This window comes from Diceros bicornis, chromosome 17 (assembly GCF_020826845.1).
Source record: "Diceros bicornis minor isolate mBicDic1 chromosome 17, mDicBic1.mat.cur, whole genome shotgun sequence".
Taxonomy (NCBI): Eukaryota; Metazoa; Chordata; class Mammalia; order Perissodactyla; family Rhinocerotidae; genus Diceros; species Diceros bicornis.
In genome coordinates this window covers 33,521,412-33,548,486 of record NC_080756.1, presented here as the reverse complement: position 1 = coordinate 33,548,486, position 27,075 = coordinate 33,521,412, and the positions used below count along the sequence as shown (strand labels likewise).

The following is a 27,075-nucleotide window of genomic DNA, read 5'->3' as shown; positions in this document are numbered from 1 at the left end:
ACAATCCATCACCACAAAGACTAATTACAATCCATCACCACACATGTGCCTAATCAGCCCTTTCACCCTCCTCCCTACCCCCTTAGCCTCTGGTAACCACCAATCCAACCTCTGTCTCTATGTGTTTGTTTGTTGTTGTTTTCACCTTCTACTTATGAGTGAGATCATACGGTATTTGAGCTTCTCCCTCTGACTTATTTCGCTTAGCATAATACCCTCAATGTCCATCCATGTTGTCACAAATGGCTGGATTTCACCCTTTCTTATGGCTGAGTAGTATTCCATTGTGTATATATATACTTCATCTTCTTTATCCATTCATCTCTTGATGGGCACTTAGGTTGCTTCCAAGTCTTGAATAATGCTGCAATGAACACAGGGGTGCATGTATCTTTATGCACTGGTGTTTTCATGTTCTTTGGATAAATACCCAGCAGTGGAATAGCTGCATCATATGGTAGTTCTATCCTTAATTTTTTGAGGAATCTCCATACTGTTTTCCATAAGTGACTGCACCAATTTGCATTCACACCAGCAGTGCATGGAGAGCTCCCTTCTCTCCACATTCTCTCCAACACTTGTTGTTTCCTGTCTTGTTAATTATAGCCATTCTGACGGGCGTGAGGTGATATCTCATTGTAGTTTTGATTTGCATTTCCCTGATAGTTAATGATGTTGAACATCTTTTCATGTACCTGTTGGCCATCTGCATATCTTCTTTGGAGAAATGTCTGTTCAGGGCTTTTGCCCATTTTTTAATTGGGTTGTTAGTTTTTTTGTTGTTGAGATGCATGAGTTCTTTATATATTTTGGAGATTAACCCCTTACCAAATATATGGTTTACAAATATCTTCTCCCAATTGTTAGGTTGTCTTTTCATTTTGTTGATGGTTTCCTTTGCTGTGCAGAAGCTTTTTATTATGACGTAGTCCCATTTGTTTTATTTTTTTCTATTGTTTCTCTTGCCTGGTCAGACACGGTACTTGAAAATATGTTGCTAAGACCAATGTCAAAGAGCATACTGCCTATATTTTCTTCTAGAAATTTCATGGTTTCAGGTCTTACGTTCAAGTCTTTAATCCATTTTGAGTTAATTTTTGCGTATGGTCTAAGATAATGGTCTTTCATTTTTTTTGCATGTGCCTGTCCACTTTTCCCAACACCATTTATTGAAGAGACTTTCCTTTCTCCATTGTATGTTCTTGGCTCCCTTGTTGAAAATTAGCTGTCCACAGATGTGTGGATTTCTGGGCTCTTGATTCCATTCCATTGATCTGTGTGTCGTTTTTGTGCCAGTACCATGCTGTTTTGGTTACTATAGCTTTGTAGTATATTTTGAAATCAGGGAGTGTGATACCTCCAGCTTTGTTCTTTTTTCTCAGGATTCCTTTGGCTACTTGGGGTCTTTTGTTGTTTCATATAAATTTTAGGATTCTTTGTTCTATTTCTGTGAAAAATGTTGTTGGAACTTTGATAGGGATTGCACTGAATCTACAGACTGCTTTAGGAAGTATGGACATCTTAACTATGTTAATTCTTCCAATCCAAGAGCACAGAATATCTTTCCATTTCTTTGTGTCTTCTTTAATTTCTTTCAGCAATGTTTTATAGTTTTTGGTGTACAGATCTTTCACTTTTTTGGTTAAAGTTTGTTCCCAGGTATTTTAATCTTTTTCTTGCAATTGTAAATGGGATTGTACTCTTAATTTCTCTTTCTGCTGCTTCAGTGTTAGTGTATAGAAATGCAACTGACTTTTGTTATGTTGATTTTGTATCCTGCAACTTTACCACATTCATTTATTATTTCTAAAAGTTTTTTTGGTGGATTCTTTAGGGTTTTCTATATATAAAATCATGTCTTCTGCAAATAGTGACAGTTTCACTTTTTCCTTTCCAATTTGGATCCCTTTTATTTCTTTTACTTGCCTGATTGCTCTGGCTGGGACTTCCCATACTATGTTAAACAAGAGTGGTGAAAGTGGGCATCTTTGTCTGGTTCCTATTCTTAGACGGATAGCTTTCAGTTTTTCACCATTGAGGATGATATTAGCTGTGGGTTTGTCATACACAGCCTTTAGCATGTTGAGATACTTTTGTATGGCACAATCCTCATCAACCAAATTAATAACTTAAGTTTATATTTTGACATGATTTTTATAATATTTCTTTGCTAAGAATTTACAAAATATATTAACTTCTTGTCATTTAAATGATCAGATTTAAAAACAAATCATTTCACTTTCTATTGTTCATTTAAAACTATATGAGATACAATACAGGAAGAAAACATAAGGCATTAATTTGAAAGATACAAATATTTGAGCTACTGGTTCAATTTTTAAGAAATTTTTTTTTTCTTTAAAGGCATATAACTAAAATTATAAACCTACCACAGCATGTACACTGAGTGAGAAAACATTCTATTTCATTCCATCCTGTTTAACACTTCAAAAATCAAGTTTGTACACTTTCTAGTAAATTTCTATTTTTGCTTGAAACACGAAAACTTTTGTGCCAGGCCTTACCTATTTTTAGTAAGCCACAACTAAACTGCAAGCTTTTGGAATACAAATACAAGGGAAATCAAAACAATTTTATGTGGGGCATTACAAAACTTCTTCCCTAATTAGCACCACAGAGCCTTGTAAGCCATTGATCAAGTTTCCAATAAAACAACTTCACCTTAAAGCTCTGGTATGTTCACTACCATGCCAAAATTATAAATACATCGTCACCATCTATATCAGCGGTAGCTGTTTCAGGAATCAGGGTGTCTACGTAACAAAAGACTAATAATGATTCACTTCGGGTTCCAGGACCAATAAAGGTCAGCCTTCTCCCTCTCCATCCCCCTCATAGGACACTTTACCAACTAGTTACCCAATTTTTTTAAGTGAGACACAACTATTTTAGTCACCCTATTAGCACAAATACACCCCCACAAAAGTCAAATGCTCTGGGATTCTCTTTTTTTTCATTTTGATTTAATTTTGTTATTTAAAATATATCCTGGAGACAATTTCGTATCAACGTATAGGTATCTTTCTCTCCTTTTTTTAAAGTTGCGTGTTCCCCCATTGCATGGATGTACCATTTGGGTTGTTTCCAATCTTCTACTATTACGAATAACATCACAATGAATAGCGTCATATGCACATCATTATTGTATTTTTTCCACTGTATCTTTGGATTCAGTTTCTAGAAGGAGGATTCCTGGGTCAAAGGGTAAATGCATATGTCGGTTTGCAGACATTGCCAAACTCCCTTCCACAGAGACTATGCCGTTTTGCATTCCCATAGCAATGTACGTGTTCCTCTTTTCTCCTAAGCCTTGCCACTCTGTACAGTGCCATACTTAGTGAGAAATAGTATCTCTAAGATATGAAATGCTGAAAAGCACAATATATACTTGTATACACTTTACCTAGTTTCTCTCTCTCTCTCTATCTCTGTGTATACACACACACACACCTACACACACAGTTATACATACTAGATTTTTCCCCCTGAACCATTTGAAAAGTTACAAAAACATGACACTTCACTCCTAAAAACTTCAGTATTTAATCTCCTAAGAATAAGAAACATTCTACAATTATTGAGGACATAATAATCATAAGTTACAAGACTATCAAAAGAAAACTCCAAATGAAAAGAAAGCAAGTTTTTAAAAGCACTTAAATTTTGCCTTGGAATTCTTCTGGATACTAGTATTTGAGTATTCACCATTCCTAAACATAATAACAAGAAAACATGATCCCGGAGTAGATGAGAAATCTGTTCAATTGTCCAATTCCCAAACTCTGCTCCTCCTTGTCAGTGTTTATCTATAAGGCCACTCCACCCTGAGGTTGCAGAACATTTGTCCTCTCAATTAGATGAACACAAAGCACTAACTTAGGTAAGCAAACTCTCTAGATCTGCTATCTGAGCCACAATAACCATGCATGACTCAGGGTAGGTACATTAATCAAGAAAGAAATAACACGGAAATCAGAAAGTCTGCTAGCAGATAAAAACTACTTATACCAATAGATAAGCAAACATGTTACAAAATTAAAATATTAAATAATTAATACCATCACAGTTTAATAATTTTGTCTTAATTGAACAGGAAACATTCCCTATGTTAAAATTTTAAAATATACACTTTTTAAAATTTTTTTAAATATTTCAAAAATATTCTTCTTCTCTTGCTCTAAAACATAGTAATATCCATTTCTGACATTTTATTGGCTTAAAATAAAATGTTAATACATTTTAAAACTTCTACAAATTTTAAATTGGGGAGGACACCAACAGTCTTACTCTGTAGCAGGACTATAAAATGCTAAAACAATCATTTTACCAGTAGGACTCAACTTACCCTTTCTGTCACAGAAAACTGATGGGTGTCTGCTGAAATTTTATATGTGTGTAGTTTTGTTGGCACAACTGTAATAAAATATTGGAACATCTGGTTGTCTAGAATAAAAACAAAATGTGTTTTTTCATCAATCCAGTAACAATAAAACTACTGCCAAACATATACTCCTTCTATTAAATACAGTTAACCTGAAATTTAATGCTACTTATGAGAATGTCTAAAAAAAAAATTTTAAAAGAATCAATGAAAACAATGTACTCATACTTGGTAAAACAAGTTCTTGGTAAGCATAAAATAGTCACATACGCACATCTATTAGAAGATATTAAAAAAGATGAACTAGTGACTTAGATATCCTTTATGATCACTATCATCCTCTTATCAAATATGGAAAATAAAAGTAGCATTTCTTTATAGTACAGAAACTAATAAGAATTAAGTTATAATAGTATAACCACCACAAGACAAATTTTCAATTTCTACTAATATCTTAAGATACATAAATAAACCAAAATTGAATTAGCCAGCCTTTGGATAAATACAGGGAATGGGTACCACAGCAGCAAGATAACTAAATAAACTACTCAGTGATGGCCTGGGGTTACTGTGTAATCAAAAGGATCATGTTTATATAGTCATTAGGCATTTCTAGGTTTAACACAAGTCATCATATCAGTATATTACCAATTATTAATTTTAAACAATTAACAGTTCACATAATACAAACATGTTAATTATCTAGATATATATTCCAGAAAATTGAGAATTACATATAACCATCTATAGTTTCAACCAGATGAGTAATAGGGCCTCATTACATATGACCTGAAAAGAGGTGTAGTTCACACCACATGGTAAGAATTGCCTGTGAAAACTGTGCACATGAACAAAATGCATCAATTTTAAATGTTTGGTTCAAAACATTCTGACAAATGTATTCACCCATTTGATCACCACCACAAGCAAAATATAAAACATTTTCATCACCTCACAAAGTTCCTTCGTGCCCCCTTGAAGTCAATCCCTGCTATCTCTGGCCCCAGGCCAATCAGCAATCTACCTTCTATTGTCATAGATTACTTTTGCCTATTCTAGAATTTCATATAAATGGAAGTATACGGTATATACTTTTGTGTGTAATAAAGGGTACCTGTGCTACTGCTGACTGTTAATAATCAAACCTTTCTAGAATAACTCTAGGTTTCTGATGTCTGTAAAATTCTCCAGAGAGGTTTCTAAAATGGTAAATATGCATTTTAGAACTTTGAACCTATACAAAGAAGAAAATTCTTCTTATAATAACACTTTCTTTTGTTCTTATTCTTTCTTTGAATATGGAAAAGCAGTTATGCCCTATAAGCAAATTAACTTTTCAAATATTTAGAGAGCTTTTAAATTCTACTCCTCCTGCTTACTTTTAACTCTAATTTCTTAATCTGTTCTATGGCTCATTTTTTAACATTTAAATTTTACCCACTACTAGGACAAATTCTTTCCACACACATCTCCATTTAAAGATTAGCAACCACTCAAATCACTTAAAGATTTATGTTTATCTGCTACAAGGGGGTTAGAAAGAGGATTATTAAAAGGCATTAATATTAAAGTTATACGAACGATTGTCTACATGCAAATTCCAAGAGTAATTATTAAATACTTACGATCTACAGCAATTTTTTCAGTTCCATCTAAAGGATTAATAATTCCTGGAACAAGCTCTCCAAAAGACAAATGATCTATTCTGTGAGAAAAGTTATAAGCTAAGAGGCAAAAAATAAAACCAATTAAGTAGAGCAATTAAATTACTCAAAACTACGTTACAGATTGGTTCACATTCTTATCTATTCTCAGATGAAAATATCTAAAAGTTGCGGGTATAATAATATAGTATTTAAAACCACATTACTTTGAGGAAAATGCATATAAATATGTGGAAATTAAATGTAAAAGGGTAAGTAAATTCTGACAAATAGCAATATCTCAAATATTACAATTACATACAAATTAACTTCTAAGAAATATTACATCTAATCCTGATAACCAAAATAATAAGTCTTTCCTGGTCCAAATCATCATATAGTAACAGGATTGTGTTATTGTAACAACAAGGATCATGTCTACGTAACCAAATAATGAAACTAATGAGATATATCTTCAATAAGCACCATTGCTAAATGTAACCAAATTGATTTTTTTTGGAATTTATTTTGTCCTCTAAAGCAGACTTTAAAAACTACATTTTAGGCCAGCCTCAGTCGCTTAGTGGTTAAGTTTGGTGCATTCAGCTTCACTGGCCGGGGTTCGACTCCCGGGAGCAGACCTACACCATTCGTCTGTCAGTGGCCATGCTGTGGCGGTGGCTCACATACAAAAAAAAAAAAGAGGAAGACTGGCAGCGGATGTTAGCTCAGGGCAAATCTTCCTCAGCAAAAAAAGACAAAAACAAAAACAAAAAAAAACTAAGTTTTATGACAAATGTTACACAAAACTAATTTGAATACTTTATATGTACGTGTACATGTCTATATTTAGATTTACATATTGAAATAAACTTCAAATATATTCCTTTCATTGTCGATAAAAATTAGCAGAAATGTGTACAAAATGACATAAAGGATACCAAGGCTTTCTTGCCTAACCTCAGCAATTTCTGAGCTATGACTAAATAGAAATACAGGTAGCCTAAAGACAAGAGAAAATGGATTAAAGGCAATAAATTTAATCATCTCTTTTCTCCTTTGGATATCTGTTTTCAAAATAGCTCACTTTCAAAGCTCTACATTGCACCTGCACTAAAAATAAAAAAAAGCACACAACTTTTTTTTTCAAGGATATCTTCACGGAAAAAAATTTCAGAAACTGCTTACAGTCATGGTTGACAAGTGCCGCCAAATGTGCATGACCTCGAGGATGTGGAATTGCTCTGAAAGGAGGAAAAAAAAGATTAAACTAATGACATTTAAATACAGTGGTCTCCCCTTATCTGTGGTTTTGCTTTCTAGTTTCAATTACCCGTGGTCAACAATGGTCTGAAAACATTTAATGGAAAATTCCAGAAATAAACAATTCATAAGTTTTAAATTGCACGTCATTCTGAGTAGGGTGATGCAATCTTGCTCCATCACACCCAGGATGTGAATCATCCCTCTGTGCAGCATATCCAAAATGTATATGCTACTTGCCCGTTAATCACTTAGTAGCCACCTCAGCTATCAGATCACTGTTGAGGTATCGCAGTGCTTGTGTTCTAGTAACCCTTATTTTACTTAATAATGGCCCCCTATACCAAAGAGAAGCCATAAAGTGCTCCCTTTAAGTGAAAAGATGAAAGTTCTCAACTTAGTAAGGAAAGAAAACAAATTGTATGCTGAGGTTGCTAAGATCTACAGTAACTTTTATTACAGTATTTTGTTATAATTGTCCTATTTTATTATTAGTTAATCTCCTAGTGTGCCTAATTTATAAATTAAACTTTATCACAGGTAAGAACGCATAGGAAAAAACAGAGTACAGTTATGCGTTGCTTATCGAAGGTGATATATTGGATACGTTGAGAAACGTGCCATTAGATGATTTCGTCTTTGTGCAAACATCAGAGTGTACTGAAGGGGAACAAAATTTGCCACCCCAAAATGTGTCTCTTTAACATGAGGATTATTTTAGGCTGATTATTTTTAAGAAACAAAAGACTCCAAGTATTTCTTGTTATCTTCCCCCTAATGCCTAAAAGAATTCAGATAAAAAAACATGTCTCAAGAAGCAAGCTATCACTTCAGCATAAGATGAACTAGGTGGTAGACAAGGAGGAACCTAGAAAAGCCTATTTGTTGGGCTCCCTTCTCTATGTTCTTCTGTTTCTGCGTGGCCAAACACTTGCTTTCCAATCATTAGCTCCTGGTCAGTTACCTGTGATTTGCCTTCCTTCCCTTTGAAGTCCCTGACTCTCCCCACCCTCAACATCTTCTTTTGTCTTTAGCTGAGGACAGTATTTAATGGGAGGGCTTTGGTCATTTTGGTGACTGACTTAGCTTTCCTGGGTTTCTTCCACATATACATGTTATTAAACTTTTGTTTGTTTTTCTCCTGTTAATCCGTCTCATGTAAGTTTAATTCTTAGAGCAGCCAGAAGAACCTAGAAGGGTAGAGGAAAATTTCTTCCTTCCCTATAGTACTTACACAAACCTAGATGGTATAGCCTACTACAAATCTAGGCTAATCTTTGTAGTACTTTGTTGTAGTTTAAATATACACTAGATTTCCCAGGAAACAGAGGGAATATTATACTTTGCTTTGTTCACAGTATTACAAACAGTTGTTCACTATTTCAGAATATCATCTCATCAACAGAAATACCATTCATGATATCTGAGCGGCCAATCCATCTGTTTCAGTCTGTATTTGCAGCTGTCATATACCTAATGATTTTACATGTAAGTGGCAAGCATCTGCCTACTTCATTACCTTATCTAATGTACTCATACTTAAGCATTTGCATATTGAAGTACATATCATCATGTTATAAATCATGTTCTTTTTATTTCTCCTTTATATTACAGTTGAGAATGAGATTGTGCCTGAGAGGTAATATGAGATTTTCAAAAAGATCACTACTAAATTTGATAAACCTAATACCAAAAAATTATGAGTGGGTTTATAGGATATCCCTGAGATGATAAGGATAATACACAAACCAAATGCTTTCCATTTGGCCTCTCTTATTGATGGTATGAGTTATGGAGAGAGAAGTAAAACTGGGAACAAAGGCTCATACAATATTTGTCAAAGTTTCTCTCTTTCAGTTATTTTTAGATTAGGATGTTGTTTGTATCCAAAGACACAATAAAATCTTCTAAATTTCTTTCAGCCAACTATTATTTGTTGCCTTCATGAAATCCTAAGGTTCCCAGCTACAGGTTGGGGATGGAGAGAATGGGTCCTGGCAATACTGACACAACAACAAAACATGAACGTTAAGAAGAGCAGGACCACAAGGACAAAGCAAATGTTTGATCTCATCACTATAAACAGTGAAATGATTTTGCATAAAAGTCTAACGCTAGCTCTCTAATTATAAAAAAAAAAGTCTCCAGCCACACTCTTGCCTGCTTTATGGCCTTTCCCTCAGCCTGGATGCCCTCTCTCCCTTATATCTAAAGTTCCTAATCATCCACTAGTGTTCAAAGGTTTCCTCAATAAAGCCTCTGCTGACTTGCAGGTAGGTCAGGTACCTTGTTATATGGTTTCTTATCAGCCATACTTCTCCTTCATAGCTTCGATACAACTATAATTAAATAATTATTAGTGTAATTCACTGTTTAAAGTTTGGATTCTCTCACAGAATGTCAGCACCATAAGGGCAAAAATCCTTTTTGTTTTCACTGTTTCATCCTTAGTATCTAGCATGGTACTTTGCACACAGTAAGTACTCAAAAAATGTCTTTTACAATGAAGAATTTTTCAACTCTGCAACTCTAGATGCAAGGGAGGGAGAGAGGCAGGGAGTGAGGGAGGAGAGAACCAGAGAATCTACTTATTCATTCAGAAATTTACCAAGTTTTTATTGTATGACAGTTTCTGTGCTGGGTGCTGCTCATGAAGGTAGGTGCTCTGACATTTTTCCTTAACTTTTACCTAACTTAACTTTATCTTAGACACTACTAATTTCTAACTACATCAAAATGCTTGTCTCCAATTAGTCAGGGGTTACATTTTGATGAGGATCACCAAGAGAAAAAACAAAACAAAAACCTAACACCATCCAACAAAATGAACAAATTAATGAAAAGTCTAGGTAAGAGCTTTCTGGCTATTAAAACTTGGCAAATAGAAGGTTTTAATTCATATTTACCTACAGCTCTCTTACTTTAATTTATATAAAGTATGACACGACTATTTTACCTTTGTTTTGAAGCAGTTTTCAAAGTTAGTAGTCTTCTCTATCTTAAGACTGAAGCTCCAAGTATCAGTAATAGTAAAAGACTATTAAGAAGTCCTTTAGTACTTAGTTATGTATTATTTGATTAGCACAGAATTTACTTTTAACCAAGCTACCAACTTGTCTAAAGTATTTTTAGTAAGTGAAAAAGAACATACTTGCCCACAGTTATGTGAAAATTCCCTGCTACTTTATTGACATATAGATGACCGCGAATCCTGCAAGCATCAGGAGGCTGTGATGAGTCATCTTCCCTGTTACAAGATACATTAGAATTGCTTACAGCACATTCAATATAGTCACTATTTTGTGGTGAGAAAGCTTCATAGAGGGAAAAAGAAAATCCCTAAAGATCAATTTTTATGTCATATTCTAAATGTCAAAAGTAGAGTAGTAGTTTTTTGAAGTCTACACATTTACAAAAAATCATACATCTACAAAATGGAAAAAAAATTACATAATTATTATATATATATTATATTCACACAAATCCAAAATTCCATGGCTCTTCAAATCTAACCAGAGGACTAAGTCCAATGAGAGAAGAAAGATTAAAAGTAAAGAACTAGTCCAACAAAGACATACTTTTGTCATCTGTTTCTGGTACTTTAGGGGCAGGAGAGGATGGGAATAAGAATGAGGTAAGGGAAGGGCGTGCCACCTAAGTTCAAATAGACAATGACATTTCGTCCTAAGCCAAATGAAAAACTTCTGCATAGTTTTAAACTTAAATGATCATTTTCATGATTACAGCATTTCCAAATATCAGCTATTCTAATCTATAAAAGAGAAAAAAGTGAAATAAAAACACGAAATTCCTAACCAAAATTTATATATCCTCATAATAGTAAATGCAATTAATTTGTTCTTAAAATCTAATACAATTTTATATGAAGGTATACCATACACAAATAAAAAAGAAAAATTAAATGAAAATGAAATAATATTATTTGTGATAATCTTGAGCAATATCACAGGTTATAAATTTAAGAATAAAAAGACGTCTTCATCATACAGAATGATTACATTTTCTCTCAGAAATATGAGATTCAGAGAACTAAACCAATACTAAAATTATGTCGAAGTAAATTCATAATAGTTTCACATTTAAAAAATACACCTCACCTTGGTGGAAGGGCTGTTGATGCACTTTTAAAAGCACTTTTAAATATCACATCTTGAAGCGAATGTTCTTCTTGCAGTCTACTCTGAATCACCTGCAGCATCCTAAACACAACACAAACACGCAAAGGTGCACAAAGAAAGCCAATGCTTTAAAAAAAATAACAATGGTTAGCTGACTTAGCTGAGCCATACATTTATTATTATAGGACTTTATTCTAAAAAAAAAAGTACCAACTTTTCTTTGGTCATTTCCTGAAAAGTAGGAAAAGTGAGGTAGGATGGCTAGAGGTCTAACAGCTGGGCTGCATAAGCCTGTCTGATTCCATCAATAATGGACAGGCAGTCATGGGAGGAGGAGCTTCTGCTCACCTGAATATCTAATTTCATTTTTCATGCACACATGTAGTAATTAAAAGATTCTTACTTTTGTCAGGCACTGAATAAAGCATTATAGATACAAAGAATAAGACAAATAAAGGGACACACAATTGATTTGATAGACTTAAAGTGGGAGATTATGGAACATAAACCCACAGCACAAGCATCCAATTCTCATTACAAATTAAGCCACAGTACCATTTAATATCACCTGATGTCTCCTTTTCCAAAGAAACCTCAACCTTATTCTATTGCAAGACCATTCTAAACAAAATATTATACTCTACCTATAATTTCTAAAAAGAATCCTAAGGCATTGGATTATAACGACCAAGGTATACGTAGAGAATCCATGCTTAGATTTTCTTTTTACATATACCTAGCCACAAAGAACAAATTAGTTGCTTGAAGATTTTTTTGACAAAATTCTTATGTTCACAATAACTTATGAAATTATTTTTTCTGAAAAATAAAATCAAGAATAAAAGCTTTTCCTCTAACACTTCTACTATGTTCTCTCCTACCATTTTCAGCAATAACTTTGTATCCTTAGATATAATTCTATTTTACCTCCTTTAATTCTCTATCTTTAAATAACTAATATCCAAAGTCATCTGTATTAAAGTTCAAACTCAGCAAGTACAAAAGTTATACACAGAGGGGAAGGAGGGATGAACAGACAAAACACAGAGGTTTTTTAGGGCAGTGAAACTATTCTATAGATACTATAATGATGGACACATGTCATTATACATTTGTCAAAACTCATAGAATATACAACACCAAGAGTGGACCCTAATGTACACGATGGACTTTGGATGGTGATGGGTCCATGTATGTTCATAGATTGTAAGAAATGTACCTCACCAGTGTCAGATGTTGATAATGATGGAGGCTGTGCATGTGTCGGGGTAGGGGGTATTTGGGAACTCTGTACTTTTCACCCTATTTTGTTGTGAACCTAAAACTACTCTAAAAAATAAAATATTTTAAAATATATATATTTAGAAAAAATTATAAACAAATATAGGCACTTAAAAGAGGATGCAAATGTAAATTTGATAATATTTCACATCCCACTATAATGATAAAATATTTTCTAAAGTGCAAGTGAGAGATAAAATACTTAAGCACCATCCACCAAAAACACTGGTAAAATAGGGCTATTTCAAATAAGTCATTTTTATACTGTAAATTTAGTTCAGAATAAACCTTATATCTAGAAATAAAAAGCAGATATCAGAAAGGCTATGTCTGGGGTTTGAGAGAGATTAATTGGGATCCTCAATATTTTAAAAAAACAGAACACCAATTGAGAGAAAACAACTCTCTTTTAGCAAATTCTAAAGGTAAAGAATATTTTGGTATGCACATTATGCATGGTATGTTAAGCCTTCAGTATCTCTAGTCCATTCAATAACATTTGTTTAGAAGCAGAACATGATAATCTAGTAAGCTTATGAAGCCCCAAATCCCATTTTCTGATTTATGTCTGAAGACTTAAAATCTTTGGATCTAATGCTAGCAGAAATTGAAAGCTTCATATTTCTGTGTGTCTTGTATTTCCAGAGTTCAACTTTTAGTGCTGGACAGTGGGAAAAGAGGTTGATGAGACCAAAGTGTGTGTGTATATGCGTGTGTGTGTACATTTTAACAGTAAAAACACAATCTCTGCTCCCATTTATTACTAGTCTTGAACACTGAATAAAATTCCAGATGAAAGGAGACTTCTCACTTTAATGCTTCTGGATTTAAATAATGTATTTCATCTCTGGATAGTTTCCTATTAAAAGCACGAGAAGCCCAGAGGCACCTAATATTCATTCTTTTGTTCAACTACATTTGATTTCAACTTTAATTTTAAAATCTCCCCAAATGGTGAAACTGGAAATTAAAAAAGAAAGGTTTTTGAAAGGTACTTAGGAACCAGAAAGAAAAAAGAAAAAGATGGGTAAAAAACAATTTTTTATAATAAACTAAGTAAAGCCTTTCTAAGCACAAGACATAGCCCGGAAACCAAAAAGAAAAAATGGTGTGGGGGTGAAGGAACCACTTATAACAAAGGACTAATTTCTTTAATATACAAAGGATTCTTTCAAGTTATTAAGAAAAAACCCAACAACCAAGCAAAATGGGCATACGGCATGAACAAGCAGTTTAATAAAAAAAGAAATACATATGGGAAAAAAAATCCACAAGGATATTCAATTGATTCACAAAGAAATGCCAACTAAAACAGTGCAACACCATTCTGCACCCATCAAATTGGCAAAAATTTTAAAAAGTCTGGTTACACCCACTGTTGGTGAGGTTGGATAGAAACAAGTACTCTCATGTAGTTTTCGAGTATAAGTGAAATATTTTGGGAAGATATTTGGCATTATCTACCAAAATTTTTTTCCAGTTTTATTGAGATATAATTGACATATAACATTGTATAAGTTTCAGTTGTAGAACATATGATTTGATATATGTATACATTACAGAATGATTACCATACTAAGCTTAGTTAACAAACATCACCTCACATACAAATTTTTTTCCTTGTGATAAGAACTTATCAAAATGTTAATTAAATATCATCTGAAAGAGAAATTCCATTTCTACAAACTTTCTCTCTCTCTATATATATATTCATACAAGTACATAAGGAATTAGGTTCAAGAATTTTCAGTGAGTATCATTTCTAATATTAGAATCTTGCAAGCAATATAAATGCCCATTGATAAGGATCCATTTAAATAAACTATAGTTTATCCATAAAATGGACTACTATATGTACTGAAATGAGAAGAAGTCCAAAATATCAGGTTAGGTGGAAAAAACAAGTTATAGAACAAATGTATGGAATGATCCCATTTGTATTAGGAAAAAAGAACATAAGCAAATACGCAAACATACAGAAAATTATATATGAACAGAAAATTTCTAGAAGGCCACATAAGAAATTTAACTCTGGCTGTTACCGTTAGTCAGTGGCACCAGGTTTATGAAATTATGAGGAGGCTTTTACTTTTACTTTATATCCTTTCTATTCAAATCGAATTTTCAACAATGACTGCTTTTTAAAATTTTTAAAGTTAATAAAATTTTAAATGAAAAGTAAAATGTATTTATGACTCAAAGTGCACTAGGGAAAAGATTAAACATGACTTTCCTAAGATCTGATAAAATTTTTGAAATTGTAAACATTATATCAGATACTAGATTCTGCTAATATTTCATCCAAAGAAATGCCTAGACAAATATGTTAATCTGTGAATAATTCACAAGAGACAAAATGTGATCTAGATTTCTATGAACCACAATACTTTGTTTACTTATTACCTCTGCCACTCTTTTTGCTGTGGTGAAAGATCAAATATTACCTGAAATAAAGGAAAACATAATTACTAGCACTGCCAATTTCCCCTAGGTTTTACAATTTTTCTTTGAGTAAGAAACAAATTTATAGTGCTGTTAAAAACAAATATTCATGATTTACATTTAATCTTCTGTAAGTCAAACTAAAAAATTTTAATATGATATTTTCACTCAAAAATAGTATAAAGAAATTTTTCTAACTGCAAATATTTTCCTGTTACAGTTATCTACATTTATAAAAATGGATACAAGTTGGCAATCTATCATATGTAAAAAATAGTATTTTAGGACTTAAAATCATTTAAATGATGCCAGCATAAAACTTACACATACTTTAAAAAGAAAAAAAAAATACAGCTTAAGTGTAATATTCAAGAATCTAAAGCCCATATTCTTGTTAGGAAAATACCATGATGAAATCAACAATTTTTGAAATGAGCTAAACAATGGTACTATAAGTCCCAAATGTAATAATCAATAAAGAATAAATCAAGAGGGGCTAGCCTCGTGGCGTAGCGGTTAAGTGCGCGAGCTCTGCTGCTGGCAGCCCAGGTTCAGGTCTCGGGCACACACCGAGGCACTGCTTGTCAGGCCGTGCTGTGGTGGTACCCCATATAAAGTGGAGGAAGATAGGCACAGATGTTAGCCCAGGGCCAGTTTTCCTCAGCAAAAAGAGGAGGATTGGCATGGATGTTAGCTCAGGGCTGAACTTCCCCACAAAAAAAAAAAAAAAAGAATAAATCAAGAAATTTTATCTAGGGACCATCTTCATCAATTCAAAGTAACCCTTGGCTACTTGTAGAATCAGAGGGAAATATACAAGCTTCTCAAGGTTTGTGGCAACAACCACAATTTAATTTTGCAACTAGAAGCCCACTTTTGATTTTTATAAAGGTAATTCATAACAAAAGCATATTAATTCTAGTTTTAAATTTATCAGTATTATGAATTATCCCTCCCTAATCAGGGCTAACCTACTACTCTCTTCGTACAAATCCTTGCTCTTTACTCAAAGTAGAAGAATCCTTCATTCTATCAAACAGTTCTACCTCTGTACCTTTGGAAATTTAATTATACCAACCTGGAACCTCATGCTCCTATAACTGTGATCCTCATGTCTATCTAAATTCTATATACCATATGCTCCAGGTTAAATTGCCTCCATCTTTCTGATTACAGTGAAATTACTTTGATTACTCTTCCTGCTGAACTTGTCTATAGCATGTTTCCCAACCTTTTTCACACTATAGCCCAAAAGGAAAATGCTAACATCTGTAAGACATACCATGGCAAACAGATGAGGCTGCATGCAACTGGTCCCCAGTTAGCTGTGAATAAAACTATTGATAGTAGGGACTATGTGCTTCTTCCTTTGACTTCCCCAAACTGCTTGGTATAGTGCTTAGCACAGGTGATTGAGGAACTGCTGAGTAGCCTACTTTGAGCTAGGTATTATGGTACTTAATTCTTTATCTCACTTAACCTTCATAACAACTTTGTGAGTTTATTATTATTCTCTCCTTTTTGCATATAAGGAAGAAGCTCCAAACATTAAAAATTTTTTTCAAAATCACAGATAGTAAGGGTCAATACATAAACTCAGCTCTGTCAGATTCCCCATTTTCCCACATTTTTTAAATAATTCTTTTCTTTAAGTAAAGAAATAGTAATAAAATGTAATAGTAAACAGCAAAATAATAACTATCATAGCAAATTGTGTGATCATGGTTTGGAAATCAATAAAGTTATCAGGGTTAAGTTTTTACTATTCAGAGTGCATATTAAAACAATAAGAGTGAAAATTTGAAAACAAGTAAAAATCCTCTCAAATAATTTTACATTAATAATTCTTATTTAAATATTTTAATATAATTATGACAAGAGAATGAATACTTACCAGAAACACTGTTAAACAAAATTACTGATAAAAACTGTACAATTAAATATTTTTATATTCCTAACTTTCTGGCTAAGACATGACTTTTTTGTTTTTGTGAGGAAGATCAGCCCTGAGCTAACATCCACCAATCCTCCTTTTTTGTTTGCTGAGGAAGACCGGCCCTGGGCCAACGTCCATGCCCATCTTCCTCCACTCTATATGGGACGCCGCCACAGCATGGCCCGACAAGCGGTGCGTCGGTGCGTGCCCAGGATCCAAACCGGCGAACCCCGGGCCCCCAAAGCAGAGCGCGCACCCAACTGCCCACGCTACGGGGCCGGCCCCAGACATGACTTTTAATTATACGACAGTTTAATTTAAATAAAACCTTCCTATTCTACAAATGATTGGAAGAGACGGCAGAAACTGTTTACAATGAAATAATCAATGATCTTGTCACAATTACATAATTCTAACATATTCATTTGTGCCTAATACCTACAAGGCATTATGCTTTACATTTTGTGAACTATAAAGAGGAAAGAATAAAGTTAATGCTTCTCAGGAGCTTAAAATCTAGCTAGAAAGGCAAGTTTTCTAGAAAAAGAAATATATACATATATATAAACAAAATCAGGGACTTAATGAATGTAAACAAAAAAGAGTGGGAATGACAGACATTCAGAATATAGACAGAATGCTAAAGAAACAACATAAATTTTAGAGGATAAGTTCAAGATGATTAAGTCTCCTCATAACCAAATTATCACAATGTTCAAAGAAACATAAAAATGAGGACATAATCTACATTATCATTTTAAATTAGCATCCGCATGCTGGAAATTTTCAAGAACTTGTGCAAGACAGCATACAAGGGAGACTAACTTGAGAAAAGAGCCCAGTAACCGAAGAAAAATCCTCAATTCAGAGTAATAGAGAAAACAGATGATAAAAGATAAGAAGACACTTGAGGAAGAGGCAGTCTCCATCCTAGCAACACTTTTAGGAGTTCAAGCAAGTGCCAGAGAACACATGGTGAGGGCATTTCACAGCAGTGTTATTCCCAGCTTATATGTGGCCTGGACAGTATTCTAAATTAAGCAAGAATACTGCCACAGCTGGCTGCTAATGAGGACAGACACATCAGTTAAAGAAAGGAGGAGTTACCCTAGCTAAATTTAGTCTGTCAAACCAAACACAGAAAAGGAAATTTGGGGTGCCCTAGTGAATCACTCTGCCATCCTGGATCTAATCATGACTTCTTCCTTTCTTTTCAAAAGGATCTGAAGCTCTAATTTGACTTGGGAGAAACACGGTATAACTATATACCCTTCTCCTTTCACCTAGGTCTGAAAAAAAAAAAGTGTGCTGGGGGGAGGGAGAATAGGAACTGATATAACTCAATAGTCTATTTCAACTCTCAATCACTTAATAGGCCACTTATTTCCCCATCCTAAAGATGAACAACAAAATAAAGAAATAAATCGATATATAAGAAGATTCATTAATTTGAAAGAAGTAATCAATTTGAGGGACTAGGGCTAATTTTCCTCTGTAACACCATTCTTAAAAATAAAAAGAAAAGTGTTAAGTTTTTCTAATTATTTCTCAATGAGATTTAGCATCATGAAGACAGCAAAAAAATGGAGTTATCTGTGACATATTAGAGGTAGAAAATATAATCATTGAATTTTAAAACATAATGAAGGCATTGAAAAGAAAATTGATCCCACTACATCAAGGTCATCTCCTAGAACTCAGAGGCAAAGTTCAAAATATGTATCTAACGTAAGAACTGATAAAGATTTTGAGAACCACTCCACAAAATTCAACATCATATGATAAGAATTTCAAAAAGCAGAGGTAAAAGCACTGCTTTGAACATCATTAAAGCAAACAAACAAGCAAAAAAAGACTTAAAAACTCAGATCATTAAGATCATCAAGAACCAAAAAAACTAAAGAGGATCCACACTTGGATATATATGATAAATATTTGAATTTTAAAAGAAAAAAAAAGAAAAGTATTCAGGTAGATAAATACTGTACCTACAAAGGAAAAAATAATTGTGCCAGAAGACAATGAAGGAATGTCTATAAAGTTTTGAGTGCAAAATACCATAAAGCAAGAATTCTATCCTCAGCCAGCCTTACATGTATGAAAAACAGAATGATATAGGCAACCTGCTAGAGTCCATAAAACATAATCCACATATTCTTGCTGATAAAGAAGTCTCAAAAAGTCCCTTCACAAAATGATAAACAAAAAAAAACTAAGAATAGTAGAAAATAAAAGCAATAAAACATAGAGTTAAAGTTGAATAATTATTCTTCAAATAGTAGGAAATGTAATGCAAATGTTAAAAGTGTCTAACAATAATCATCTAGATCTAAATTTCCAGATAATAGTTTAATATGCAGTAACATGGTACCTGAATTTGTAAGGTACCTAACTTCATAAAAAATTACTGTGAAATCAATTTTTTGAGCAGGAATACAGGAGTTAGGAAACAGAAAAGTTCAGAGTGGCAATAACAAAGCTACTTTTTCTTTAGAAATTTCTATTTAAAAAGTGTGTATCAAAAGGCATAAATATATTTTGTTGCTGTAAGCTAAAAATAATTTGGGAATCAAAACTGACCTAACGGCTTCCTTTTTCTCCTCCACACATTCAGTTACTTCTAATCCTTCTCCATCACCTTTAGTCTTCACTCTGCAATTCTGCTTAAAGAAGGGTTCACAACTGTCAAATGGTAAACAAAAGAATTCAAGAATGCATGGGTAAACATAAGTACCACAATGCCAACAGAGCAGCCAGCAACTCAAAGTAGCTGAGAGGTCCATGCTTTATTCTCTAAAGTTTCTTTAGGGCTAGTTCTGACCATGACTTGCTATCACTTGCCCCTGTAATGTGATATCTGCCCTGTAATGTGATACCACCTGCCTCTGTAATGTGAAGATGTTTCTGGATAAATCAATTATATTATATACAACTTGCGCTATGAAGACAATAAGAGAATGTCAGTATTTCACTAACTTTGGGAGATGGAGGTGTGAAGGAAAAAGAAGTAAATGCATATGAAATTTCTCCTCTTAGATACTGCTTCCTTCTCGATTATGATAAGAGAAATACAGCTCAAATATGTTTAAAGACTTAAATTTGGTAAAAGTGGAATACAAACAGGACACAGAATTTCCACATCACTATAGGAAAAGAAGAAAATCTCATCACTACAGACACTATAAGAAAAAAGAAAAGGAAACTATTAGGAAGCATTAAAAAAATATATAAAATAAGAATAAGGTTATAAAACAGACTTTAGAGGCTTATCCAAAGTGCTAACAATGGTTATCTCAAGGTGCTGGTATCAGATATAACTTCCCCCTTCTAAATTTTTACAAAGAATGCGGATTACTTTTGAATTAAGAAAATACATTAAAAAACTAGCTCTGACAAAACTAAAAGCAAATATCAAAACTGTCTTCAAGGGAATAATTCCTCAAAGCACATTATTTAAAAAAACATGTGAATCAAACTTACTGGTTCATAAACTAGACCATCCGCAGATGCAACCATTGTTTCTGCTAAATCCAACACATCTGCTCCAACATCTGCATAAAAGAAATTAGAAGTTTTACATTCTACACTCAGAGCTAAACTATATGTGATATAAACTAAAGTAAGATGACTAACAGAAAACTCAAATATGTAGGGTCACTTTCCTATACTGCTTCCTATATCTGTTCAAAAGTTAAAACAGTAGAATTATACAGAGTTTTGGTGGAGATTATTTGAAAAATTATAATGCTCTTTTTACTTCTTGCTCAGTAAAAACGATGACTCAGAATCTCATGGTAAAAAACATAAACTTTACTGAACTGAAGAGCTTTGCAAAAATTGGCAAGAACCTAATCACAAGTAGTAAATGGCTCCTAAACAAAATAAGAATTATTTTTAGAGTTTAAAAGAAATCTTACAGCAAAGCTGCTGATGACTTTTCAAAAATCAACAAAAAGGAAAAGTTTATTTTGAAAAGGCTAAAATTTTAATGGCATTCAAACATCTAAAATAAGGCAAAATATGATATATTCAGTATTAACACTAACTCATAGTTTAGATACAAAGTATTTCTTTTCTCTTAAAACCATTAACATAAGGAAAAATAAATGGAAAAGGAAAAGACTTAAGGCTGTTCTGAGATGAAATCTCCCAGAAATTAATCTCTTTAATTGGATAAAACTATTTCACACTTTAAAAAATTTTGTCTGAACTACTGAATTCTTGGTTTCTACTTTTCAACTAGTAATTTAAAAGATACCATTCATGCAAAAGCATCCTCAATTTTGAAAGCAATACTAATTCAAACATTATCTCTCTGGGATTTAACAGTTTTCCACTTCCACCAGTATAATCAAGTGAAACCAGTGAAGAAAACAGAAAAGGGTAACATCACAATTAACTTAAAAGACTTGGATCTGTATTTTAATAAGTAAGAGTAAAAGTAAAGGGTGGTAAACTGAAACAGTGAAACCGGATATGTTTGTGGAACGTGGGTATAAAAACTGGTACCGCAAAAAAGAAATAAAGGATATACCTAAACTACAACTCTGATTCACAAAAATTTCCTCCAGTTTTCTTTTATTTTAATTGTACTAATGTGAAAGTGAAATCTCTTCTTTTTATGGAAAAGAAATTTAAAGAATATAAGCTTGGGAGAAAAACAACTTACATTATTAAATAACACTACAATAGCATTTTAAGGTATCATAAAGGAAAAATAAAGTTAAAATATATCCAATGGTTTTTACTAGCAATTGTTTAAACCATAAACTATATATAGATTCATCAGGTTAAAGGGGTACTTACATTGACACTTCATGGCAACAGTAATATCTATATTGATTCTCAATTTGCTAAAAGACAAAAAGGAAATATTAGTACCTGCCAATTAATCAAAAAACATGAGAAATCTAAATCAACTAATCTATGAAAAACTAGGATTTCAAACAGAATAAAATATGTCAATTAGAACTTGAAGAGCATTTCTTACGGCCAAAACAAAGGCACTTTAAAAGTAAAAATTCTATTTTGCAATTATTCCAAAAGCCTTTCTGATTTCACAGGTTATTAACACAGTATCCTTTAATTTAATAATGTCAACTCTACAATTAATAACTCCAAGCATCTCAGAATAAAGTTTTAATCACTGTTTACATAAACCTTATATAGAATATTCCTTTATGAAGGTAGAACTTTCAAAATCAAGAGTTAAGAATCGCAAGTCTTTCTCCTCTATTTATCAAATAAACACCATCCATTAGGCATTATGCCTGATGCCCTACAAATACCATCTTCTTTATTTTTTTATCATGGACCTATAAAGTGGATAGCTTCACAGTTTTGCAGATAAGCCAACGGTGTTCAGGGCAGTGTAAACGCCTGGATTAAGATCACATAACCGGTGAAGTGGCATATTGGAAATTAAGTCTGCGTGACTCAGGAAAAACACAACCAAGTGCCAAAAAAAACCTCTGAGGCTTAAAAGTTTTCCAAGGCCTTTCTAAAATGCTCAATCAATGCTTTATTCTCAAATGATCAGTTCAAATCAAATTAATTTTCAAATATCAGAATTAATTAAGCACTATGAATAACAGAATGAGTATAATCACCTTCAGTCCTGTCTTGTGCTTCCTATCAAAATTTTTTTCACTCTAATAATTTTCATCTGCTTTCAGATTACAGATTTTTAGAGCTTCATAGAGTCTTAAAGTTGTCTAGAGTTCAAACTGTGCTCCAAATAACCCTGGGGTTTAGGCTCAGGAGATGCTGTAGGAACCAGAAGATGAAGCCAAGTAGACAGGCTTCTGAGTGGTACACTTATGTGGTAAGTGTACTTATGTGGTAAACTATGAAAGACTTCATTTGGAAAAAATAAAAAGTGTTTCATTGGTGCTAAAAACAAACAAAATAAGAAAAACAATAAATTCCTTGAAAACCAATGGTATCAAGAATAATACTCATGTTATAGAAGAAGAAACTGAGGCCAAAAGAGTCAGTTGTGTGACTTTTTTGTTATGCAGCAATTTATGAATGTCGACTTAATTCTCATTAGCCCCATGAGGAAGGTACTATAATTACTGTCCCCATTTTACAGAAAAGGAAACTGAAGCATGTGCAGATATAGATATAGTAACTACCCTAAAGTCACACAGCTAGTAAATGGCAAAGCTGGGATTGGAACTGAGAAGTAAATGTCTCTCCCTATCGAGCACAAATCTTAATATAATAAACTCATTATCTTCAATCAATTTAAAAAATCCAATAGTAGAAATAAAATATATTTTGTCTCTTAATTAAGGTACTATATTTTCAAAGGTTTAAAAGTGATGTTATTTACATTAAAATTTAGTTTAGGGACCGGCCCCGTGGCTTAGCGGTTAAGTGCGCGTGCTCTGCTACTGGCGGCCCGGGTTCGGATCCTGGGCGCGCACCGATGCTCTGCTTGTCCGGCCATGCTGAGGCGGCAGCGTTCCACATGCAGCAACTAGAAGGATGTGCAACTATGACATACAACTATCTACTGGGGCTTTGGGGAGAAAAAGCGGGAAATAAAAAAAAAAAAGGAGGAGGATTGGCAATAGATGTTAGCTCAGGGCCAGTCTTCCTCAGCAAGAGCAGGATTGGGATGGATGTTAGCTCAGGGTTGATCTTCCTCACAAAAAAAAAAAAAAAATTTAGTTTAGATATAATTCATAAAAGTCAAGTTATAAGCATATACAACGTATCTTTAGACTATTTATTTTCCAGATCACACAGATCAGTAAGATATTTCAATATCTGAAGTGTAAACAGTTTCAAAACATTAAACAATTTCCATCATTTCAACCTCTAAGGAAAACATATTATGTTCTCCTAACCTTTTTAAACAAGTGCATATTAAATCAGAGAACCTCTCTTTTAGAATTTAACCAGTATTCAAATGATTCTAAAATGTTTCACTTAATGTATGCAATTAATGAGAATTTTTCAGGACTATCTCTTCAGAACTAAAATAAACCAAGTACAAAAGGTTAGACTTTTTTTTCAAAAGATATGTTATCTTTTAAACAATTTGAATCTAAAGGTATTTCGAGGAGAAAAAAATAGTTACCTAGAAAAATCCTTGTCTACTTCATATTCATACTTCATCCATGTATCTTGATATACTGAAAATTCCATTATGGTTAATAAAGCCATAGTGGTAAATGCTATTAGAGAAACTGAGAAATGAAACAGAAAAGAAAAACAGAATTAAAACAATTTTTAAAAAAATAAACAACAAGAAACTATTTTAAATGAGAATAAAATTAGCAAAGAATGCCCTAATATGATTGCCATGTGAATGAATACTATAAAAGACTTTTCTTAAAATGTTCATTATAGGGGCCACCCCGGTGGTGTAGCAGTTAAGTTTGGGAACTCCACTTCAGCGGCCCAGGGTTCGCTGGTTCAGATCCTGGGCACAGACCTACGCACTGCTCATCAGGCCACGATGAGGCAGCATCCCACGTAGAGCAACTAGAAGGACATACAACAATGACATACAACTACCTACTGGGGCTTTGGGGAGAAAAAAAGGAAAAAAGGAGGAAGATTGGCAACAGATGTTAGCTCAGGGCCAATGTTCCTCAAAAAAAAAAAAAAAGAATATTAGAAAAAAATGTTCATTATAGAATTTTTCCTAAAACATCTCAAAAATGAACATTTAACCGTATGATCTCCCTCATTAAGAAGTAGATAATAACAACAACAAACACACACATAGAGACAGAGATTGGATTGGTGGTTACCAGAGGGGAAGGGGGGAGGGAGGAGGGCGAAACGGATAATTTGGCACATGTGTGTGGTGATGGGTTGTAATTAGTATCTGGGTGGTGAACATGATGTAATCTATGCAGAAATAGAAGTATAATGATGTACACTTGAAATTTATACAATGTTATAAACCAATGTTACCGCAATAAACAAAACATTTAAAAAAAAAAATCAAATGAACCAAATAGACCTAAAAAAATAATTTAAAAAATTTTTTTAAATAAATTGAAAAAAAAACAAAGAACATTTAATGAGCACAAACACGAACACAAATATTTGTAATACTGAGAAAGCACTTTGTTTCTTCAATATTAAGAGCATCTCTCATTAAATAGATTTGCCAAAATTTTACAAGACACAAAACTTTTTCTTTCTGATATACAGCAGTGTCACAGATATGATAAATGATGAAAATAAGCATAAGTTTCACAATACAAAGTTAAAAGTAGTCCCCTCACAGTTAAAAATGCATCCATGCCCATAACCCAATTTGAACAAAACTAGTCTAATTTCTTAGATCTTGAAAAGCCACAACAATCTGTGTGCCAGAAATTCAAATAGTAACTCCAAATCTCTAATAAAATGCTCATCCATTTCGGAATCACCTAAATATATCACTTCATTGATAAAAGTAAAAGATCTGACAAAAAAGGAAAGAACTTTCATATACCATGACAAAACACACTTAAAATGGATTGTGCAATAAGAACTTGCACTACTTTCATTAACAAAACAATCACAAAAGATTATAAATAGTAAGCAACCTATTGCACATTTTACCAAATGAAATATTAATCTTATGTGAAATATATTATTTTATTAGCTCTTCATAGGGAAAGAAATAGTAAATACTGTTATAGCTGCCTATTTTTCTTATATATTTCATTATTTATTTATTTAACAAATACTTCTAAACCAGATACTGCCCTAAGCATCTTATAAATCTCAACTTATTTAATTGCTACAGCAACGCTACTAGGTAAATACTGATATCATTCTCATTTCATGGAAGAAGAAATTAAAGCACCGACAGAACGAGTAACTTCCTCAGGTCAGTCAGGAGGGGACAGAACTGGGATTTAAATCCCGACAGTCTGGTTCCAAAGTCTAAGCTCTAAACTATTACCCCATGCTGCCTCTCTCCAGTAATGCGAAATTTAAGAATTTTTATTATAACGTCTAAATTGATTTATTCTTAACCAAAATAACACTGAGGCAGTTTCAACATCATTAAATAACTTCTTCCAAGTTTAATTCTATTTATATACAATAATCTTGTTAATATAATTGTACAAAACTCAACAGCACCAAAGCAATAAAATCGGATTAATTTGTTCAGTAATGTTTTAATAAACACTGCTAAATGCATAGACTGCACTGGATTAGACACCAAAGAGAATATACACAAGAATAAAATTGGAGCAAACAGTGTGACATGAGGACAGACCAGTTACAAAGTTACTGCACAATTCATTGATGAGTTCTTCCTCATGGCTACATTTCTGTATGTTGTTGACTGGATCACTCAGAAGTTGTACTTAGTGAAGGAGTTTTAATTTGAACTGATACTCACCTGTACCCCCACTGGCTGAAGTCTCTACATAGCTGTCAGGAACCTTTGGAAAGGCATCCAACTCTTTCACCAAATTTAAGGTTTTTTTCCGATTCAGTCGCCTCATCTTCAGAAAAACCCTCTTCTTCTTTCATATAGTCATGCTAAGGAATAAATAAATTAATAAAAGAATCCTCTAAAAAGGTAACAAGGTTTCTTTTGTTTTTAGATAACTGACAAATGTCCTTGGAACAACTTAACATTCTCATTCCTCCTTGAGAAACAAACGTTAACACTTATCCACACCTCGCCTTTCTCCATTCCACCCTAAAAGTACCAATGCAAGTAGTACTATTTAACACACTAAATAGCTAAAAAAGAAAAAAAGTGAAAAATACATTCAACCACATTCTTAATACTGAAATATACAACTTAAAATAAGAAAATTTTTCTATTAAATTAACAAATATATAAAAATAATATATTCCCACTAATGGAAGATAATGAAGTAAAATAGTCATGCTCATACATTGCTAACAAGAATATTCACCACTCCCCTTTCGACTAAGTAAATTCCTTTTTTAGGAATGTATCCTAAGGCAATCATTTGGGTTGTGCACAAA

General features: G+C 33.1%; 1 protein-coding gene across 2 annotated transcripts in view; it reads right to left on the bottom strand.

The window, feature by feature from the left end:
- The window catches only part of ERGIC2 (ERGIC and golgi 2), a 58,449-nt gene that overhangs the window by 2,616 nt on the left and 28,758 nt on the right, over positions 1-27,075 (bottom strand). For both annotated transcript variants that reach the window (XM_058558580.1, XM_058558581.1), the window contains 10 exons: positions 26,474-26,616; positions 24,197-24,305; positions 21,913-21,959; positions 20,587-20,657; positions 15,132-15,172; positions 11,427-11,528; positions 10,460-10,555; positions 7,234-7,289; positions 6,028-6,126; positions 4,367-4,464 (listed from right to left, as the gene is read on the bottom strand). In XM_058558580.1, coding sequence (XP_058414563.1) covers positions 4,367-4,464; positions 6,028-6,126; positions 7,234-7,289; positions 10,460-10,555; positions 11,427-11,528; positions 15,132-15,172; positions 20,587-20,657; positions 21,913-21,959; positions 24,197-24,305; positions 26,474-26,579 — 825 coding nt within the window. In that variant the 5' untranslated portion in view covers positions 26,580-26,616. The remainder of the gene's footprint in view (positions 1-4,366; positions 4,465-6,027; positions 6,127-7,233; positions 7,290-10,459; positions 10,556-11,426; positions 11,529-15,131; positions 15,173-20,586; positions 20,658-21,912; positions 21,960-24,196; positions 24,306-26,473; positions 26,617-27,075) is intronic.